Source organism: Malus domestica, chromosome 12, assembly GCF_042453785.1.
Source record: "Malus domestica chromosome 12, GDT2T_hap1".
NCBI classification, from domain to species: Eukaryota; Viridiplantae; Streptophyta; class Magnoliopsida; order Rosales; family Rosaceae; genus Malus; species Malus domestica.
This window is the reverse complement of record NC_091672.1, coordinates 9888731-9909935: the sequence shown is the minus strand read 5'-3', so window position 1 is coordinate 9909935 and position 21205 is coordinate 9888731. Positions and strand designations below refer to the sequence as shown.

At 39.3% G+C, this 21205-nt stretch overlaps 2 protein-coding genes across 4 annotated transcripts; both read left to right on the top strand.

The window, feature by feature from the left end:
- The first annotated feature begins 13418 nt into the window (after nucleotides 1-13418).
- On the top strand, nucleotides 13419-16153 carry LOC103420610 (uncharacterized). Of its 3 annotated transcripts, none has more exons than XR_003767646.2 (3): nucleotides 13419-13725; nucleotides 13863-13981; nucleotides 14389-16153. XR_003767646.2 is itself a non-coding variant. In XM_008358666.4 (3 exons), exons 1-3 carry the CDS (start codon nucleotides 13641-13643, stop codon nucleotides 15463-15465), a joined length of 570 nt encoding a protein of 189 aa, XP_008356888.2. In that variant the 5' UTR covers nucleotides 13423-13640; the 3' UTR covers nucleotides 15466-16153. The 3 variants fall into 3 exon arrangements, 2 of the variants coding, with proteins under 2 accessions (XP_008356888.2, XP_028946563.1); XM_008358666.4 differs by lacking the exon at nucleotides 13863-13981 and having other exon boundaries at nucleotides 13423-13725; nucleotides 14389-14779; nucleotides 15372-16153; XM_029090730.2 differs by lacking the exon at nucleotides 13863-13981 and having other exon boundaries at nucleotides 13424-13725; nucleotides 14389-14779; nucleotides 15245-16153.
- A 4749-nt stretch (nucleotides 16154-20902) lies between these two features.
- LOC103420621 (protein NIM1-INTERACTING 3) lies at nucleotides 20903-21205 on the top strand. The gene has a single exon (XM_008358676.1). The coding sequence runs from the start codon at nucleotides 20903-20905 to the stop codon at nucleotides 21203-21205; it is 303 nt and encodes a 100-aa protein (XP_008356898.1).

The window sequence follows — 21205 nt, the reverse complement described above, 5'->3', positions numbered from 1 at the left end:
TTAAGAAGAATCCGACCAAGGAAAGTCTCATGCTCCAAAAGGTCTTGTAGAAAATGTGTGTCGATTACACCGACCTAAACAAAGGATGCCCGAAGGATAGCTTTCCTCTTCCTCTCATAGACAGACTTATAGACTCTACAGCAGGGTGTGAACTCCTAAGCTTCATGGATGCTTACTCAGGATACAACCAAATCCTCATGAACCCTTCGGACCAAGAACACACAACCTTCACTACTGACAGGGGACTATATTGCTATAAAGTCATGCCCTTCGACCTAAAAAATACAGGAACGACTTATCAGAGATTGGTCAATTCAATGTTCGCCGAACAGATTGGGAAGAGCATGGAAGTTTACGTTAATGATATGCTAGTCAAGAGCAAACATGCTGACCAAGATATCACCAATCGATCTGAAACTTTCACCATTCTGAAGAGGTATCGAATGAGGTTGAACCCTAACAAATGTGCCTTCGGCGTAGGCTCTGGCAAATTCTTAGGCTTCATGATAAGCCAAAGAGGCATTGAGGCTAATCCCAAGAAGATCAAAGCAATCATCAACATGAAGGAACCGATAACTTCAAAAGACATCCAGAGCCTTACTGGCAAGGTGGCAGCCTTAACTAGGTTCATCTCTAAGGCTACAGATAGATGTGCTCCTTTTTTCAAAGCACTTAAGGGAAGTAAGAAGTACATTACATAGACTGATGAATGTGCTGAAGCATTCAAGAACCTCAAAGACTACATGAGTAAAGCCCATTTGCTCTCCAAACCTGAGGTTGGTGACACTCTCATTATCTATCTGTCGGTATCGACTTCAGCAGTAAGTTCCGTTCTCATTTGAAATGATGGTAATGTCGAACGGCCTATCTACTACGCTAGTAAGGCCTTACAAGATGCAGAGACACGATACTCCAACATTGAGAAATTGGATCTAGCATTGGTCATGTCTGCTCGAAAACTTCGCCCTTACTTCCAAGCACACTCCATCATCGTGCTTACCAATCATCATCTAAGACAGATGCTCCAAAGTCCTGACACTTCCGGGCGAATGATCAAATGGGCAATAGCATTGGGTGAGTTTGACATCTCCTACCAACCAAAGCCAGCTGAGAAGGGCCAAGCAGTGGTAGACTTTATCACCAACTTCACATATCCTATTAACATTGTTCCTATACCTAAAGAAGTGGTTTCATTACCCTCGGAAGCTCAAAAAATAGAACCAACAGCCCCAGCATGGTGTCTATATGTTGATGGCTCGTCCAACCAACAGGGTTGTGAAGCAGGACTAGTCCTTACGACCTCTGACAAAGTGGCGATGGAGTATGATCTTCGTTTCAAATTCAAGGCGTCGAACAATGAGGCCGAATATGAAGCCCTCCTAGCAGGCTTACGTTTGGCCAAACACCTTGGGGTTAAACGAATTGATATCTTCAGTGAGTTCTAATTGGTGGTTAACCAGGTCACCAACAACTATGACGCTAAGGATAGCTCCATGGCAGCATATCTGGCACAAACACAATTGTTGCTCAAGCACTTCCTCTACCAGATCACCCAAATTCCTCGAGCGGCAAACAGTCATGCAGATGCTTTGGCTCGCCTCACCTCAACAGTGGAAGATAAGATTGGGAGAAAAATTCAGGTCGAATTGTTGGCAGCACCAAGCATCATAGCTGCGAAAGTGTGCAACTTACAACAAGGAGATAGTTGGATTACCCCGATTTATAGATTCTTTGCTCATGGCACCCTTCCAAATGACAAAGTCCAAGCTAAGCAGATTCGATACAAGGCTACCCATTACTTGATCATTAATGACCAACTCTATAAGCGGGGTTTTAACCTACCATACCTAAGATGCCTTACGCCCGAAGAGGCGGAAACTGTCATTCGGGAAATACATGAAGGAGTCTGCGGAGATCATGCTGGATCTCGATCCCTAGCACATAAGGCTTTTCGCCAAGGATATTACTGGCCAACACTCCACCAAGATGCCATCAGAATATCCCGCTCATATGATAAGTGTAAACGCTACGCAACTATTTCTCACTCCCTTTCCGAGCCACTCACTTCTATGATCAGCCCTTGGCCCTCCGTCCAATGGGGACTTGATTTGATCAGCCCAATGCCTATAGGGAAGGGCAAGGTTCGCTATGCAATCGTTACAGTTGACTACTTCACAAAGTGGGCCGAAGTAAAACCCTTGGCAACCATCACTGAGGTAAAAATAGAAGACTTCGTATGGAAGAACATCATTTGCAGATTCGGCATTCCCAATGCGATAGTCACTGACAAAGGGCGACAGTTCGACAACAATAAGTTCAAGATGTTCTGCTTTAGGTTCAACATTAACTTATGTTTTGCCTCCCTAGCTCATCCCCAGTCTAATGGACAAGTTGAAGCCATCAATAAAATAATCAAGCGAACTTTGAAAACCAGCTTGGACAAGGCAAAAGGTTGTTGGCCAGAATTTGTACCCCAAGTTCTTTGGTCATACCGCACTTCGTATCGGACATCAACAGGAGAAACCCCATTCTCACTTGTCTTTGGTACAGAGGCAGTTGTCCCAGTTGAGCTTGAGCAAGCAACGTTCCGAGTCCAGAAGTATGTGCAAAGCGAAAATGACAAACAACTTACCCTCAACTTAGATCTAGTGGACGAACACAGAAACCAGGCTCACTTGAGGAATGTCGCCTACAAGCAGCGCATCTCCAACTACTATGACTCAAGGGTCAAACCTCGTTCTTTCAAAGTGATGGACTGGGTATTGAAGAAAATATTACTCTGCGACAGAGTCCCGAGTAGAGGAACACTTAGTCCAAACTGGGATGGACCGTTTGAAGTTGTTGGCATCAGTCGCCCTGGCTCCTACAAGCTTAGAAGCTCCGATGGCAAGACCCTTGGCCATCCATAGAACGCTGATCACTTAAAGTACTAATACAAGTAAACTCGCATTGTACAAGTGTTAAGCTTCAGCCGTTTGGTATCTTATGTAACGAAGACTATTTGGCATGAATTCAATAAAGAGGTGATGTAGACAACTCGAACCTAATCCTCTTACATTCCTAGCAATGAAACACTTGGGTTTAAAGCTTCAAATTTGAATGCTTCCAACATGAAACAAAGTCTAAGTATATGTCAACAAGACTATACAAATAAACGAACAGCTTCACAGTATATTCGTTCAATCATACATTCCAAAACATTCATACATAAGCCAACTGTGCTTTGAAAGGGTTCAACATATTTTGTGTCATTCAACACTTGCTACAATGTGCCTAGACACCTTGCCCTTATTTTCACCAACCAAGTGATGAAATGTACAACCCGTACTCTCTTTCATGCCACCAACCAGGTGATGAAATGTACAACCCATACTCTAATATCATTTGGCAACTTGCCACTCATGCCACCAACCAGGTGAAGAAGGAATTCATCTTCATGCCACCAACCAGGTGATGAAATGTACAACCCGTACTCTCCTTCATGCCACCAACCAGGTGATGAAATGTACAACTTGTACTCTAATATCATTTGGCAACTTGCCACACATACCACCAACCAGGGGAAGATGGAACTCATCTTCATGCCACCAACCAGGTGATGAAATGTACAACCCGTACTCTCCTTCATGCCACCAACCAGGTGATGAAATGTACAACCCGTACTCTAATATCATTTGGCAATTTTCCACTCATGCCACCAACCAAGTGAAGAAGGAACTCATTTTCATGCCACCAACCAGGTGATGAAATGTACAACCCATACTCTAATATCATTTGGCAACTTGCCATTCATGCCACCAACCAAGGGAAGAAGGAACTCATCCTCATGCCACCAACCAGGTGATGAAATGTGATGAAAGGTGATGAAGGAACTCACTTTCGTACCACCAACCAAGTGATGGAAGCAACTCACCATTCATTCCACTTACCAGAAGACGAGTGGTACAACTTATACATGTGAACTCCTAGTATTCACATATAATCAAAAACCCTCAAGCTTGACAGCTCAACTAGGGGAGCACTTATACCCAACAAGAGTTATAGTCACCAACAAAGTCTTATTGCAAGCCAACAACAACTTCAGTGCATGGCATACGAATATCAAGCTATTCAGCCCTCTTGCATCTGCTTCAAACATTTCCCCTCTATAACAATGCAAACACTACAATTCTCAAAAGCTTCACACACTCTTGATCAAGACAGTGTGAAGCAAAACCAATTTATGGTGCTAATAAGAGCTCCATCAAAAGAGTTCAACCACAATTCTCAAAAGCTTCACACACTCTTGATCAAGACAGTGTGAAGCAAAACCAATTTATGGTGCCAACAAGAGCTTCATCAATAGAGGGCAACCACAATTCTCAAAAGCTTCACACACTCTTGATCAAGACAGTATGAAGCAAAACCAATTTATGGTGCCAACAAGAGTTTCATTAATAGAGGGCAATCACTATTCTCAAAAGCTTCACACACTTTTGATCAAGACAGTGTGAAGCAAAACCAATTTCTGGTGCCAACAAGAGCTTCATCAAAGGAGGGCAACCACAATTCTCAAAAGCTTCACACACTCTTGATCAAGACAGTGTGAAGCAAAACCAATTTATGGTGCCAACAAGAGCTTCATCAAAGGAGTTTAACCACAATTCTCAAAAGCTTCACACACTCTTGCTTAAGACAATGTGAAGCAAAACCAATTTAGGGTACCAACAAGAGCTTCATCAAAGGAGTTCAACCACAATTCTAAAAAGCTTCACACACTTTTGATCAAGACAATGTGAAGCAAAACCAATTTATGGTGCCAACAAGAGCTTCATCAATGGAGGGCAACCATAATTCTCAAAAGCTTCACACACTTTTGATCAAGACAGTGTGAAGCAAAACCAATTTATGGTGCCAACAAGAGTTTCATTAATAGAGGGCAATCACTATTCTCAAAAGCTTCACACACTTTTGATCAAGACAGTGTGAAGCAAAACCAATTTATGGTGCCAACAAGAGCTTCATCAAAGGAGTTTAACCACAATTCTCAAAAGCTTCACACACTCTTGATCAAGACAGTGTGAAGCAAAACCAATTTATGGTGCCAACAAGAGCTTCATCAAAGGAGTTCAACCACAATTCTCAAAAGCTTCACACACTTTTGATCAAGACAGTGTGAAGCAAAACCAATTTATGGTGCCAACAAGAGCTTCATCAATGGAGGGCAACCACAATTCTCAAAAGCTTCACACACTCTTGATCAAGACAGTGTGAAGAAAAACTAATTTATGGTGCCAACAAGAGTTTCATCAATAGAGGGCAACAACTATTCTCAAAAGCTTCACACACTTTTGATCTGCTTCAAACATTTCCCCTCTATAACAATGCAAACACTACAATTCTCAAAAGCTTCACACACTCTTGACCAAGACAGTGTGAAGCAAAACCAATTTATGGTGCCAATAAGAGCTTCATCAAAAGAGTTCAACCACAATTCTCAAAAGCTTCACACACTCTTGATCAAGACAGTGTGAAGGAAAACAAATTTATGGTGCCAACAAGAGCTTCATCAATAGAGGGCAACCACAATTCTCAAAAGCTTCACACACTTTTGATCAAGACAGTGTGAAGCAAAACCAATTTATGGTGCCAACAAGAGTTTTATCAATAGAGGGCAACCACTATTCTCAAAAGCTTCACACACTTTTGATCAAGACGGTGTGAAGCAAAACCAATTTTTGGTGCCAACAAGAGCTTCATCAATGGAGGGCAACCACAATTCTCAAAAGCTTCACACACTTTTGATCAAGACAGTGTGAAGCAAAACCAATCTATGGTGCCAACAAGAGCTTCATCAAAGGAGTTTAACCACAATTCTCAAAAGCTTCACACACTCTTGATCAAGACAGTGTGAAGCAAAACCAATTTATGGTGCCAACAAGAACTTCATCAAAGGAGTTCAACCATAATTCTCAAAAGCTTCACACACTTTTGATCAAGACAATATGAAGCAAAACCAATTTATGGTGCCAACAAGAGCTTCATCAATGAAGGGCAACCACAATTCTCAAAAGCTTCACACACTCTTGATCAAGACAGTGTGAAGCAAAACCAATTTATGGTGCCAACAAGAGCTTCATCAATGGAGTTCAACCACAATTCTCAAAAGCTTCACACACTCTTGATCAAGACAGTGTGAAGCAAAACCAATTTATGGTGCCAACAAGAGCTTCATGAATGAAGGGCAACTACAATTCTCAGACCTTCGAAGCAAATTCAATTTATATGGTTCATCCAAACCTTCGACTAAAACAAGGTGGGCTTGCATCACAATCTCTTGCTCAACAGTGTGGAAGCAAAATTTGTATATGTTGTCTCTCCCACATTTTCAAATTTCAAGTTTCCAAAAAAAAAAAAAAAAAAGAAAAAGGAATCAACAAAGCTTCATCAATAAAGGGCCACTACAAATTCTCAAAAGCTTCACACTATCTTGATCAAGATAGTGTGAAGCAAAATCAATTCATGGTACCCAACAAAAGCTTCAACTCCAAAGCTTTAACTCTTAAGCTTCACCTACAAAGCTTCAACACAAAAGCTTCACCAACAAAAGCTTCATCAATGGAGGACAACTACAAATTCTCAAAAGCTTCACACTATCTTGATCAAGATAGTGTGAAGCAAAATCAATTCATGGTACCTAACAAAAGCTTCAACTTCAAAGCTTCAACACAAAAGCTTCACCCATAAAAGCTTCACCAACAAAAGCTTCAACTACAAAGCTTCAACACAAAAGCTTCAACTACAAAGCTTCAACACAAAAGCTTCAACTCTAAAGCTTCACCTACAAAAGCTTGACCCACAAAAGCTTGACCTACGAAAGCTTCACCCACAAAAGCTTCACCTACAAAAGCTTGACCCACAAAAGCTTGACCCACAAAAGTTTGACCTACAAAAGCTTCACCCACAAAAGCTTCACCCACAAAAGCTTCACCCACGAAAGCTTGACCCACAAAAGCTTCACCCACGAAAGCTTGACCCACAAAAGCTTCACCCACAAAAGCTTCACCCATAAAAGCTTGACCCACAAAAGCTTGACCCATAAAATCTTCACCTACAAAAGCTTCACCCACAAAAGCTTGACCCACAAAAGCTTGACCCACAAAAGCTTGACCTACAAAGCTTCAACACAAAAGCTTCACCTACAAAAGCTTCACACTATCTTGATCAAGATAGTGTGAATTAAAATCAATTCATGGTGCCCAACAAAGCTTCAACCTCAAAGCTTCACCTACAAAGCTTCACTTGCAAAGCTTTAAAATATATATATATATATTTTCGGAGATTCGAAAATTCAAAAATTCGAAAATTCAAAAATTCAAAATTCAAAAATTCGAAAATTCAAAAAAACAAAATTGCCTAGGCCTCATCTTCTTTGAGCCTAACAACTTTCATAACAAATATATATGAAGGAGGAGTTTTAGGCTACCACTTAGAAAGGAAATACGTCATTCGTCAACTCCCTCGACCTGAGACTTAGGGGACACCTACCCTATGCTATTGCACCTTGATACTCAGAAGTCTCACGACCACTCAGTGACTTTGATTTTTCAAGTCTCCAACCGAGAAGTTTTCCTCACTCGGGAAATTAAGGGAGCACTACTTTAACATACATGCTTCACTCTCAAAGGTTCAACATACAAGCTTCAACAAAAGAAAAAATTCAAAGAACTTAGTGAAGAAGGTCTTGGTGTATTTAACACAATACGTTGAAATGAAACAAAGCTTGTTTATTGATATCTCTGATAAGTTACAAATATGTACATATACATGAATCAAAATAAACAAACAAGAGGGAGCCTTCACAAAGGTTGTTCATGAGAAGTCTCAGCAGTCGGCAGAGCCCCAGAAAGAGTAGGCACCGGAGGGTGATCATTCAGAGCCTCAGTACTGGGCAGAACCCCAGAAGGAGGAGGCATCGATGAAGGATAAATTTTGTCCTAGCTAAGAACATGTGAGAATATTTGAACACATATGCAAACTATTAACACATTAAAGTAGGCATGCATTCAAAAAGATTCTAAAATCCATGACTTTCAAAGCCTAGTGAATGGTGAACCAAGAGACTCTTTAACAACATTAAAGAGAAAGAAGGTTTTAGAGATTCATTACCCTTGAAGCTCATCCTTGTTTACACAAGGGATTCACCCAAGTGGAGGGCCTTCAAGTCACCTCCTAGCTCCTTGGATCTTCCTTGTGATTTCCTTCCTTCTGATGCTCCTTTGCTCCTTGAGGATGTGAGGAAAGGATCTCCAAAAAACCAAAGATTTGGTGTCTCTAAGTCTCCACACCAAGGATGAGGTGTGAAGATAAAATGGATGACTTAGGGAAGAAAAGATTGCTAGCTAAATCCTCTCTAAGTGGCCGGCCTCCTTGTAGAGAAAAAGAGAGAAAGTGTTTCACCTCTTTGCCTCAAGAAAACCCTAATAAGAAAATAACTATAAAGTTAACTTTATACTACATCACATTTGAGTGGCAAACTTGTAATTAATTCAAGTTTGCATCCACTCACCCTTATGGCCGACCTTGTCTTTGTTATTAGGCTAATTGCCCATTTCGTTTTAGTTGTCATACAACTTAAACATAATGGGCTTTGTGGGCCCCAAAACCCAAAACCAACTTAAAAGCCCAATACGAACCTTTTGTAAAATTAATTAACTAATTAATTAATCTTGACCATTCTCAATTAAACCATTTAATTGCTTATCCATCTCATTTATATTTCTTCACTTTCATCCTTACTCGGTGTACGATCCATTAGGTTCCAATTAGCGAGGCAGTGGACGATTGTTACTCTTAACGATCGATTGTGAATTGAAACAACATTTCAATTCTCCCTTTGTTAAAGATTAGTGTTTGCTAATCTTCAGGGCTTCCACAAACCATGAGTGACACCTAGCAGCATGTCATGGCTACCCAAGCTAAATAGAATTGGTTGGAGAACCTATCCAGTTACAATTTCAATGCAATACGGTTCTTCTCTAATACAATACTCTTAATCACATTGTTTGAGTGATAGTTTGTTTCATGTCTACTATCCAATGTAATACTTATCTATATGATTCAATTGAATATGATTTGGAACATACTTCCTAAGTTATATTCGTATGCTTTGGCCAAAGACTCCCGAATCATATCTTAGAGTATTCTCTTTCCACTATGGAAGATTAGAGATCCCTTGTTGTGCATTCATATGCCTACATGACTAGATAGCTTGACCCCAACAATGCCGTGGACACTCTCGATGGAATGCCTTTGACATGATCAAAGATCAAGGACCTAACCATTATACATCTATGATGCCTCAGGTCAAAGGACTACTTTACATATTGCAACTTACGAGTTCTTACATGACATGTATGTTCGAACTCTCTTTTGATCGTTGTTCAGTGTACTCGATTACTCTTTCAAGCACCTATGTGTTTGTCTTAGTGTCCAACACTAAATGACTTGAAACTAGTCATACTCACGCTTGAGTTGACATAACACATACTGACCTTAGCGGATTGTTAATGCCCAATTGGCAATCCTATGGCTAGGAACGTTTTAGGAATGAACATAAGAGAAAGGTCTCGTTAATCTAACTTACTTAAATCACTTCTCTCTTAGATCAAATACATTCCTTGGATTCCCTTATTGCTTAAACACATGATACAATAAATAGTGATTAACAATAAGCTTTGCCCTTCATTAAACATATAATAGTTTAATACATTAAGTATTCCAAAAGCTATTACATCAAATGAGTGGCTTTGTGGGCATACTTCCAACAATCGAAGGTTGATCATTCGGAGCTTCATTATGCGGTACAGCCCCAGAAAACGAAGGCAATAAATGCCTTTGGAATAAACCCACAAACCTCTGATGATCAAGTAAAATCTGACCATCAGATTCATGCAGCTGGTCGAGCTTCCTCTTCATGTTTGTAGCATAGTCATGTGCGAGCCTGTGCAACTGTTTATTCTCATGCTTGAGCCCTCTGATCTCCTGTTTGAGACTTATCACTTCAGCCGCCAATGATTCAACTTGGCGGGTTCGAGCAAATAGGCGTTGGGCCATATTAGACACAGAACCTGCACACTGAACACTGAGAGCCAGAGAATCCTTAACAGCCAACTCATCAGACCATTTGGAAAGTAGTTTGTTATCTTTGGGAGTGAGAAGGTTCCTGGCCACCACCGCAGCGGTCATATCATTCTTCATCACAGAGTCCCCAACGGTAAGAGGACCAGTAGGGGATAAGAAGGATGGGCGCCATATGTTGTCTTGAGAAGGCATGGCTGCCTTTTCACCAAAGTTCAAGTCAAAACGACTGTCGGATGGGCCAGATATTCTCAACAATGATGAAGGAGAAATGAGGTGCAATAAATCTCTGAAGTAAGGGGAAAATTCCTACAAGCAATAACTCTTTTAATGTACTCCTTGCACACAATTGGTGCCCTTATAAAAGAAAGGGCAACAAGGCCGTTGGTTCAAAAATTGAACAAGCACCACCCTCCGGATTTCGAAGAGGCACCACTTTCCATACGCAACATCAGCTCCTCGGGTACAACAGATAACTTTGCCAAAAATCTCTGACAAAGTTTAAACACATAAATTTTGAAGGTCCAGCTACCGTACTATTACCCACAAGGGTAAACGAACAGCACCACTGCTTGATAACTAGAAAATCCCAATGTGTGTCAACCTCCGTGCTCCGTGGCGAGGCAGACTGGAAAAACTGCCCAACCTTTACTCACATTCGAGAAAACACTCCCAACAAGATTGCTTGCTCAAAAATCAAAGAGGCACCGCCCTCCGAATCTCAAACGCCTGACTCCCAATAGGATTACTTTCTCAAAAATCGAAAAGACACTGTTTTCCGAATCTCAAGAGTCAGACTCCCAACATGATTGCTTTCTCAAAAATCGAAGAGGCACCGTTCTCTGAATCTCGAGAGTCAGATCCCCGATAGGATTGCTTGTTCGAAAACCGAAGAGGCACCACTCTCTGAACTTCGAGAGCCAGATTTCCTTGGATAAAGCTTGTCTGCAATCTTCACATGTAACATCAGCTTTCCAGATACCACATACCACTTTTTTAAAGCACTCTGACAAAGTTAAAACATGTGAAGCTTGCAGCTCCCACTACATTGCTATAACCAAGAAGGGTAAATGAATAGCATTATTACTTGCTAAAAAATCGAAGAGGCACCGCCCTTCGAATCTCGAAAGCCAGACTCCTAACAGGATTACTTTCTCAAAAATCGAAAAGACACTGCTTTCCGAATCTCAAGAGTCAAACTCCCAACATGATTGCTTTCTCAAAAATTGAAGATGCACCGTTCTCTGAATCTCGAGAGCCAGATCCCCGATAGGATTGCTTGTTCGAAAACTGAAGAGGCACCGTTCTCCGAACTTCGAGAGCCAAATTTCCTTGGATAAAGCTTGTCTGCAATCTTCACACGCAACATCAGCTTTCCAAATACCACATACCACTTTTTCAAAGTGCTCTGAAAAAATTTAAACACATGAAGCTTGCAGCTCCCACTACATTGCTACGACCAAGAAGGGTAAAGGAATAGCACTACTACTTGTTGTTAGGGAGACTTTTATATATGTCAACCTCCATCCTCTATAGCCAGGCAAACCTGCAAATAAAAAAAAAATGCTCAACTTTTCTTCACATCCGAGAGGGCACTCTCAGCAGAGTCTCTCGAAATACTCAACTTATTTTCCTCCCGATAATACCTCTGCAAACAAGTCACACCAGAGCAAGAGTATCTCATATCATCAGGGTTAAAAGAAAGAGTGTCCCATATCATGCTTTTTCCCTATCTTTTCCTTTGGCCTTGTTCTTACCTGCAAGACAATGAGAAAGAGAGCAATCAGTCAGCACTTGGAATCAAGCTTCTAGTTAGGAACTGACTGCCTGGAACCCTTTGCCTGATTACTTACCTGGCATTGCTCTCGAGTACTCATCTTCAACATCTTATGCTTCCAGATAAGATACCACATCTGCATGAGGAACAGATAGGGCAAGTGAGAAGGATACAAGGAAGCATGTGGAGACAAGCGCAACAGAACACATGCCGATTCATCTATTACTTCGTCAACAGCAAAAGTATCCCATATCATCAAGGTCGAACGCACTCTTGATTTGATGGACTTGTTTTGACCCTCAAATTCTTGAGTCGGCATTATATTCTGGAGGAAACCAGAAAACCCTCCAGCCCAGTTCAAGATAAGCTTGTGGAAAGTTACTTCTTCAAAAGCAAAAGTATCTCATATCATCTCTTCTCCATTTGCTTCTCCTTATCCTTGTTGCTGTTTACGACACAAGGAGAAGGAGAACAATCAACCGGAAGCCGAAGTCGAACCTCCGATCCAAGTTGCTTGCTTGGAAGTCTGATTGCTTACCTTGTCTGTTACCTCTTACGACAAATCTCCAAGCTCGGCGACTTAGGGGACTCCTACTATAGGGTTTTGTATCGCACTTGACCAAGCCCGAAACTACAAGTAAGCTTCAAGTGAAATTGATACATTACCTTGTGCATCTTCATCGGTTAAAGATACCATCCCTGGATGGAGGAAAAGTACTTCCAGAGAAGATGCCACATCTACGTATGAGACACATAAGGCAAGTGAAAATGATACCACACTTCGGTACTTAGAAGTTTCGTGATTACTCAATGGCTTGGATCTTGCAAGTCCCCAACCAAGGAGCTTCCCTCACTCGGGAACTTAGGGGAGCACTGTTTGTACCATACTTGACCAATCCCGAAACTACTGAGCACCGGTCAACGTTATACCGTCAAGGACCCAGAAGAGTTTCCCTCCAACCAGAAGGCCAATCACAGTGCGACACGTGTCGACATCAAAAGTCAATCATAGCACGACACGTGTCAACATCAGAGGCCAATCATAACACGACACGTGTCAATGTCAGAATGAAACTAAAAACTCTCTTCTATAAATAGAGATCATTCTCTCACAATATTTCCTAATGTCATTTGTACTAAATCATTCACTTGTACTCACTAAAGGAGAGCTTGAACCTATGTACTTGTGTAAACCCTTCACAATTAATGAGAACTCCTCTACTCCATGGACGTAGCCAATCTGGGTGAACCACGTACATCTTGTGTTTGTTTCCCTATCTCTATCCATTTACATACTTATCCATACTAGTGACTGGAGCAATCTAGCGGAGGTCACAAACTTAACACTTTCTGTTGTACCAAAGTCCTCACTGATTTTGTGCATCAACATTTATACTAGCTCGAATCGTGATGAAGATGAATTTATTTTGTAATGCAAAGTTTGAAAATACACGTAAAAGAAAGAGAATTCTTATTGAATGAAACAACTTTTGTGGCTAATAAATAGCCTGAACTGAAACTGAAAGAGAACAGCCCACGATTTTACAGGTCCTATAATCGTGGTATATGACTACGTCAAAACAGAAAAACAAGCTTGTCCCTTAAATATAGGGATTATTAAACTCTACGTGACTAACAACCCTAAAAAGAAGGAACCCTAGCAGTAACGGCTAGGAGTTCCAACAACTTCAACACGGTGATCCCGTAGCCTAAAGCCCCAATCGCTTTCGCACAGACACCAGGCATGACCACCCTCCCAAGAGAAGAATCCGGCCTACCGGCCAGTGAATTGTACGATTCAGAGCGCCTTAAGCGCCCTAGGATTTCAGGTATGCTTTTGACCTTTGTTTTAGGGTTTATATTTAGAGATGGGAGATTTGAATTCATACTAGCTCCACTCGTGATGAAGATGAATTTATTTTGTTTTCGTAACATATATATCCTTATATATTGATTTTTGTTTTAGGGTTTGTGGCCAAGATTGGGCGAGAACCTTAATTTTATAGGGTCTGTGACCAAGATTGGGCGTAAAATTTTGTCAACGAAAACTCTGTTTTTTTATATTGAAAACATATACAAATTCAGGTAATTGTTGTTATTGGATTCTCTTTTATCTCTGGCAATATACATGATCTAGCTGCTAATCCTAATCCTATCCTTGAAATTACATAAATTTTTTCTGGGATTGTTTTTGTTTCTATTTCGTGTATATATGTGGCTAATTTCTGGGATTCTCTTTTTTTCTGGTTGTTTTTGTTTCTATTTTTTGCTTCTATTTCGTGTATATATGTGGCTAATATCTGGGATTCTCTTTTTTTTTCTGGGATTGTTTTTGTTTCTATAATTCGTGTATATATGTGGCTAATTTCTAGCTTACCTTGTGGTGGGAATTAGTTTCTGAGGATCTCCTACTTCAATGTTGTATTTTAGTTTGTGTATCAAGCAAGAAAAAAAGTCAGTTCAGATTGTTTATCGGGTTTTGTTGCAAACAGGTAGGAGTAGGAAAGCCCCGCCTTGCAAACACTGTCAAATGTATACGCACGACGAGTCAGATTGTCCATGCGTGGACCCAAACCCGGTTTGTGTCTTCTGTTTCGTGCATAATAATTGTGGGTTTATTGGCCACTGGGCTGGAACGTGCCCATACGAGAATGGTTGTGCTGAGAGGCCTGCACCCCCTGCTCGTCCAAAGAGTGTGGCTTATGTGAACAACTGTCCACCGGATATAGAGCAGAAAGAGTTGGAAGAACTTTTCGGCACTGTTGGTCCTATATTCGAAGCTGTAGTTACTCCTCCTCTAAACGATACTTGGCCTTATGCACTTGCAAGTGTTTATTACGTGGAAAAGGATGACGCCCAGAAGGCCTTCGACAAACTGAATGGGTATAGCATCCGGGGTCACATTATCAAAGGAAAACTAATGAAAATGGCTTAAAAACTTTTAGTTTTAATGATAAGGACAAAATAAAGAGTAAAGTGAATAGTACCATGATTGACTTTTTAGTGTAAAAATGTGGTTTTTCGTTAAAATGAACAATATCGGGTGCTTTTCGTTAAAGTCCCCTATACTGTAGTTAAAGTCCCCTATACTGTAGGGTTGACCCGCCTTTCCTGCCCTTGGTGTAGGTTCATCCCCTCACTCCTCCCCTCCATCTGTTGTTCGGATCTTAATAGTGAATAGATAGTCGCACTAAGAATGTTGCTTGATCTTAAACCTCTGTTTAGGATTTTGCACGTTGTCATTTTAATTTGGCTGCTTGTCCAAGGAGTCGGTAATTTAATATGAGCTGCATCAAATGAGCCTTTTTTATATGGATGGATAGCATGAATTCTTGTTTTTATTTGCAGTATCTGAGGACGGTTGTTGATTTTGTTCTGGAGAATTTTGTGTCTAAAAATTATGTGGAAGAAAGTAATGCAGTGGAAGGCATGGTTTGTGTCTAAAAAATATGAGCAGCCTTACCATTTCTGGCAGGTGGACCCATGGGCCAACCGGGGCGTTCTGGTTCTCTGCAACCGTGACCCGATTCCTGGGCGTGTTTTTCCGAAGCTTTTTCGGCTTGCTCTGACGACGATAGTCGTCGCCACCACCACCGTTCAATTCCCTTTGCCATGTCGAACAAAAACCAGCCAAACTTTACCCCGTTTGGCCATGTTTTAATCGGTTGAGCTAGACGATCTTCAGCTCCTCGACGGCGAACTCGCCATCTCTGTCCACCTCGAAGCCAACCACAACCACCACCCTCAGTCGGCAGCTCTTGAACCCAGGAAGAGAAACCTGGGTCTGATTGCCCATTGGAATAGCCATGGTAGCATGGCGAAGCTTTACCATTCTAGCGATCCGCGACTTTGACGGTGACTTTCAACGTCCTCCAACCAGTTTTGGACTCCCGCGAAGCTATGAAAATTCTTCCCCTTGTTTGGTTCTACATGCTTAAGAAATTTGGTGACGTTTGGAGAAAGTGGAAATTATGGTTCCCGTTCAAAATCGCAGCGGGCGGTGGTGTGGTGGTGCGTGGCCAGTGACCTGACTTTGTCTCCTAGACTAAATTCAATGCCCCGAACACATTTTTGGTATTCATTCAATGAGATTCTGTTGTTTGAACCTAGTTTCGTAAAGTTCTGCACCATTTTTGGTATTCGTTTGATGAGATTCTGTTGTTTGAACCTAGTTCCGTTTTAGAGTACGTAGGCAATCAAACACAAATGTTAGATGCAACCATAAAATAAATGAAAGGATGCTATGTTGTTGGATTATTTGATCGTTTTAAGCGAGGCGTGAGACTACAAATTAGGTACCTTGTGTATGTATTTTGTTGGAGTACTAAACCTATCTTGATTTTGTGTGGTTGTTCCATTATGGGGCAACGTCACGTATCGATCATAGACATATCTCGTAATTATTTTAATGTAAAAGATAATAAACTTAATAAAAAGGGAACTTTAACGAAAAGCACCCGGTACTGTTCACTTTAACGAAAAACCATATTTTTACACTAAAAAGTCAATCATGGTATTATTCACTTTACCCTTTATTTTGTCCTTATCATTAAAACTCAAAGTTTTCAAGTCCTTTTCATTAGTTTTCCTTAATAAAAATCGTCTTGTAATAAAAGAACTTGTTTTATTTATTCTTTCTTTCTTTTATTAGGAAATGAATCATTATACAGAGTACAATATATTGAATCAATAATTAAGGTCCTAAAGTGAGTGTTAGCAAGTGAATCGTAAGATTCATATCAAACACCCATCAATATTGTATTAATATCAATCACTATCCGTACTTTAAACAAAAAATGGTGTTACCGTGTAAATATAGTGTATGAGTGAAATAATTTTTATTAAACTTATATGATTGTGTTAGGGCCCTAGATTATATTTTACATTAAAATAATGCAGTAGTGAATGTCAAAGAAGACATTGATTGATTTTGAAAGTGAATGACCAAAATAATGAGTTTGGATAATTTTAGAGACTATTTGTAATAAAACCTAGGACCCTAGATTACAAGTTTGGTCAATCTCTCTCAATCAATATTTTTGGGCCCTAATACAATCAATATATTTCAGAGCATTAAGAACCCTAGATTAGTAGATTAGCTATTCTCAAAACCCATACAAGCATGCACAATATCTCTCTCATGCTAAACCAATAAGCTTTTAGCTTCCACGTAACACGTCACCAAAGCAAGTTACTAGTTACTGTAATCATGCAATCATTGTTATTTGGAGTCATAGATTCAACTAGAATGCTTCTTAAGATGTGCTAATTATTTTGAAGTATTTCAGAATTTGGTGCTGGAAATAAACTAGGGGAGCAAAGAGTTTCCATTGGGGCCCAAATCCAACTCGATCAAAATGTCCCCAACAAATGGTTGTAACTTGTAACACGCATACTTAATAGGCTTTAAAAGTGAAAAACAAACATACATAATAGTACATCAGTACTAAAGCCTTATTCGGTAATGTAGGATTGGATAGAAATGGATTACTCCCTTAATTCAAGATATGGAGAGGAGAGAAATGAAAAAAACATGTGCAACTAGAGTGTAAAAATTACTAATGAATAAACCTTATTCATTCTGATTCTCTCCAAAATAGAAGGATTAGAAATGATGAGTTTTCTTTAAAGTGTGATTCTTTTCTGATCTCCTTCAAGTGAGAAATAATTCAACTTTGCCTTTAATTTGCCTTGAAATTCAAGAGTTATCCATTCTATTCCAATCCTAGGTGCCAAATGAGTAGAAGTACAGTAAAGTGATATTATTTGCTATCTTTAAAAGTGACGTTTTAAATTTGACACCACAAATAATGAATTCCGATCAAAGCCGCCAAGACAAAGACACACTATCACATGTCATATTACTTCTTTTTTATTTTAATCAACACATGTCATAATGCTTTGGCCACCACATAGTTGGTGGAAATGTTGTGGTAAGACGCACCCAATACAGTGAATTGACTATTCATACAAAATTTGAATCATGTTCATAGTCAAATTAAATATATAGGCTTTCCAATGGGCATTATTGTCAATGTAATTTTATTACAAATAATCTTTGAAATTGACTAAATTCCTTATTTTGGTTTATAAATTGAAAATCAATCAACGTCCTCTCCGAAATTTGACTTTGCAAATTAATTTGGTCATTCCATTAAAATTCCGTCAAAACTTCTACTAGTGGCACATATGTGAGACCCAATATACCCAATTCAAAAAGCGCCATGCGAACTATATTAGTTATTATTTTCTGAATTGATATAAAGTTCTAAACCAATAAATAAACCAGAATGAATGGAAAATGAAGTACAAAGGAGAAATCTGAAAACAAAGAGAAGAAAGAGGTCAACGTGAACGGGTGGCTCGACGAACAGTTGGCGTTGGCCGCTCAAATTTGGAAGAAGGGGTGGCCCCATGAGTCACCCATGAGTTAGGTGCCTGGGTTGGAAACTTGGAAGCAAGGTCTAAAATATCGATGATATCGGAAATATCGGTAGTCTAAAAATACGGAAATTTCGATGGAAATATCAGGATATTATCGATATCGATAAAAATTGAATAAAAACCACGGAAATTGTAAGAAAAACTTGGAAATTTTTATTGAAACTTTGCAAGATGTTTATTTAGTCAATTATCTATTAGTTTATCACAAAAAATTGGAAGGAAATGCATTGCATGTTGAATTTAACTGATTTAAGTTGATTATATAGTAAGCTGGCAAACATTGTGAGTGTAGAAAATATGTAGTAATTAATGAAAAAAATTTAAACACACTATAATCATTTATATATAATGAATTAGTACAATATTTTACACTTTATACAATATTTAGTACAATATTATGGTGTTGTTTAAAAAAAAAAAAAAATATTATCTAACTAATTTATATAATTTATTTATTAGGGGATATTGGGTAATTATTGTTTACCCCTTTATTTTGTGATAAGGCAGAGGTTGGTGCACTTCACCACGCCAAACTAAGCATCTTTTCAGAGACTTTTTCACTTTCCCTAGTTCCTTGCTGCCCGTTCACATCTTTTCATCTTTTCGGACTTTTCTCCTTCTACATCTTCTTCTTCATCTTTTCAAACTTTTCTCTTTTATCTCTCCACTCCATCTTCTTCTTCATCTTTTCACTTTTCTTCTTCTTCTGACTTTTCAAACTTTTCTTCTTCTTTTTCATCTTTTCAGATTTTCTCTTTTACCTCGTCTTCTCAGTTTCTATCCCTCCATTTTCTTCTTTCCTGAAAACCCACAAATCAAACATCGAAAATATCTCCCTCTATCCCTCCAAATTAAAACAACTCCCTCAATCCCTTCATCTCTCCACCGCACATCTCCTATCCACCACCGCACTTCTCTGTTTTCAGGCACAAAAGTCTTGGGTTTGCAATACTGGTCAAATCTGAGATGCAGCACGACGAGAGACATCTAGATGTTCTGGGTTTGCAGTTTGCACAAACACAAAGTGGAGAGACGAGGAGCCGCCTACCATGCCGCCTAGCACCGCCTAGTCGACCGCTTAAACCTTCTCCGTATATTGAACGTTTTGCCCAAAACCGCCACGGAAACCCACCGCCTAGCGGCCGATTTTTAGAACACTGCTCGCAATATTATTGATATTATCGATAATATCGCGATATATTGCCCAAATAATGCATTAAAATGCTGAAAATATCATCTCCAATATTATCGCGAGACAAAAATATCAATATATTGACGATAATTAAGTGGATAAGTGTGAAAATATCGCCCTCTAAAAAAAACGATATTATCGGCGAAATATCGCCAATAATATCGATATTTTAGACCTTGCTTGGAATGATGATTTCGATGTCCAGAGGGATGATTTGTCCTTTAAAAAAAAATTATTTAGGTTTATTTATTGTTTTTCAAAATTTAAATCTATTTTTAAAAATAACAACTTGTATTATCCAAGTGGCTCTGTTTAATTGGTATATGAGGGATTTGGATCATCTTCTGAGCTTAAGAGCCTAAGCTCCCTTATTTGTAGCCGTTGGATCAAAATCCACGGCCCGTGTGCTTTGCTCAGGAGGCTCAGCCTTATAAGCTCAATTCAAATCCGTATATGAGACCCCGCCCATGTGCCTGATTGCCACTAACAAAAGTTTGATGGAATTTCAATGGATTGACTAAATTGACTCGCAAAGGCAAATTTCAGAAAGAAAAAAATATTAATTCATTTTCAATTTTAGATGCTAAAATGAGAAATTTGATTAATTTTAGACCATTTGTGAAGCCCATAATATAAAAGGGCCAAGCAAGCAACACGCTTTTCAGTTCATGAGCGTTGCATTGAGCTTTATTAGCAATTCTCCTTCTATTTTCTCTAACTAGTTTTATTTTATTTTATTTTAGAGTAAAATGCCGATTTAGTCCATGAACTATCATTCAACGAAAATTAGGTTCCTGAATTATTTTTTTGGTAAAATAAGTCCCTAGGTTCATTAAAAATTGCTAATTTCATCCCTACCACTATATTCAAAGCCATTTTATCCAATTTTTCATCAACTTAAGTCACTTGACACACATTAGAGTGCAATACCGTCTTTTTCTCGCCTATAAGCCCTTAACATTTCATATATGTTGCGAATCTAACGTCTAATTTACCCTCCAAAGTTAACTCCATACACTATTTCTTAATGAAGAATTACCAATCTATCCTCCAATGTGTATCACATGCAAGTAACGTGACCTAAATTGATGGAAAATTGAATATAGTAGTTTCAAATCTAATATTAGAAATGTAATTGGCATATTTCTTATAATTCAATGACTGCTTTTTAAAAAAAAAATAGTTCAAGGACCTAATTTTTACTCAAATGATAAACAATTCATCCTTTATTTTAATAATACAATAGGAAAAAAGAAAGTGTTTGAACTCGAGAGACACAGCCCCTCTCTCTCATATATATATATATACACACACACATATCACACACATACACTCACACCGAGAAACAAGAGGAGTTAAGAGAGAGAAGCATGGAAGGAGGAAGAAAGAAGAGGAAGATGAAAATTGAAGAAGAGGATGAAGAGGAAAAGATAGAGAAATTCTTTGCGTTGATTAGAAGTACGAGGGAGGTGCGCGAGCGTCTTAGGGGCAACTCAAACGTCTCAAAGGAGAAGACAGATGAGAAGAAAAAGGAAGACGGCAAGGCTGCCGGGAGTTGGAACCCGACATTTCAACCGGAGGACTTCCTTGAGGATGTTAAGAAGTCTGGTGAAAAAGAAGATAAGAAAGAAAATGGAGAAGGGAATGGTATAAACCTAAATCTTTCTTTGTAG

Coding starts and splice junctions, on each gene's coding strand:
- LOC103420621 (XM_008358676.1), top strand. CDS start 20,903: ATGGAAGGAGGAAGAAAGAAGAGGAAGATGAAAATTGAAGAAGAGGAT.
- LOC103420610 (XM_008358666.4), top strand. CDS start 13,641: ATGACCACCCTCCCAAGAGAAGAATCCGGCCTACCGGCCAGTGAATTG. Junction 13,726..14,388: donor TAAGCGCCCTAGGATTTCAG/GTATGCTTTTGA, acceptor TGTTGCAAACAG/GTAGGAGTAGGAAAGCCCCG. Junction 14,780..15,371: donor GCCTTCGACAAACTGAATGG/GTATAGCATCCG, acceptor CATTTCTGGCAG/GTGGACCCATGGGCCAACCG.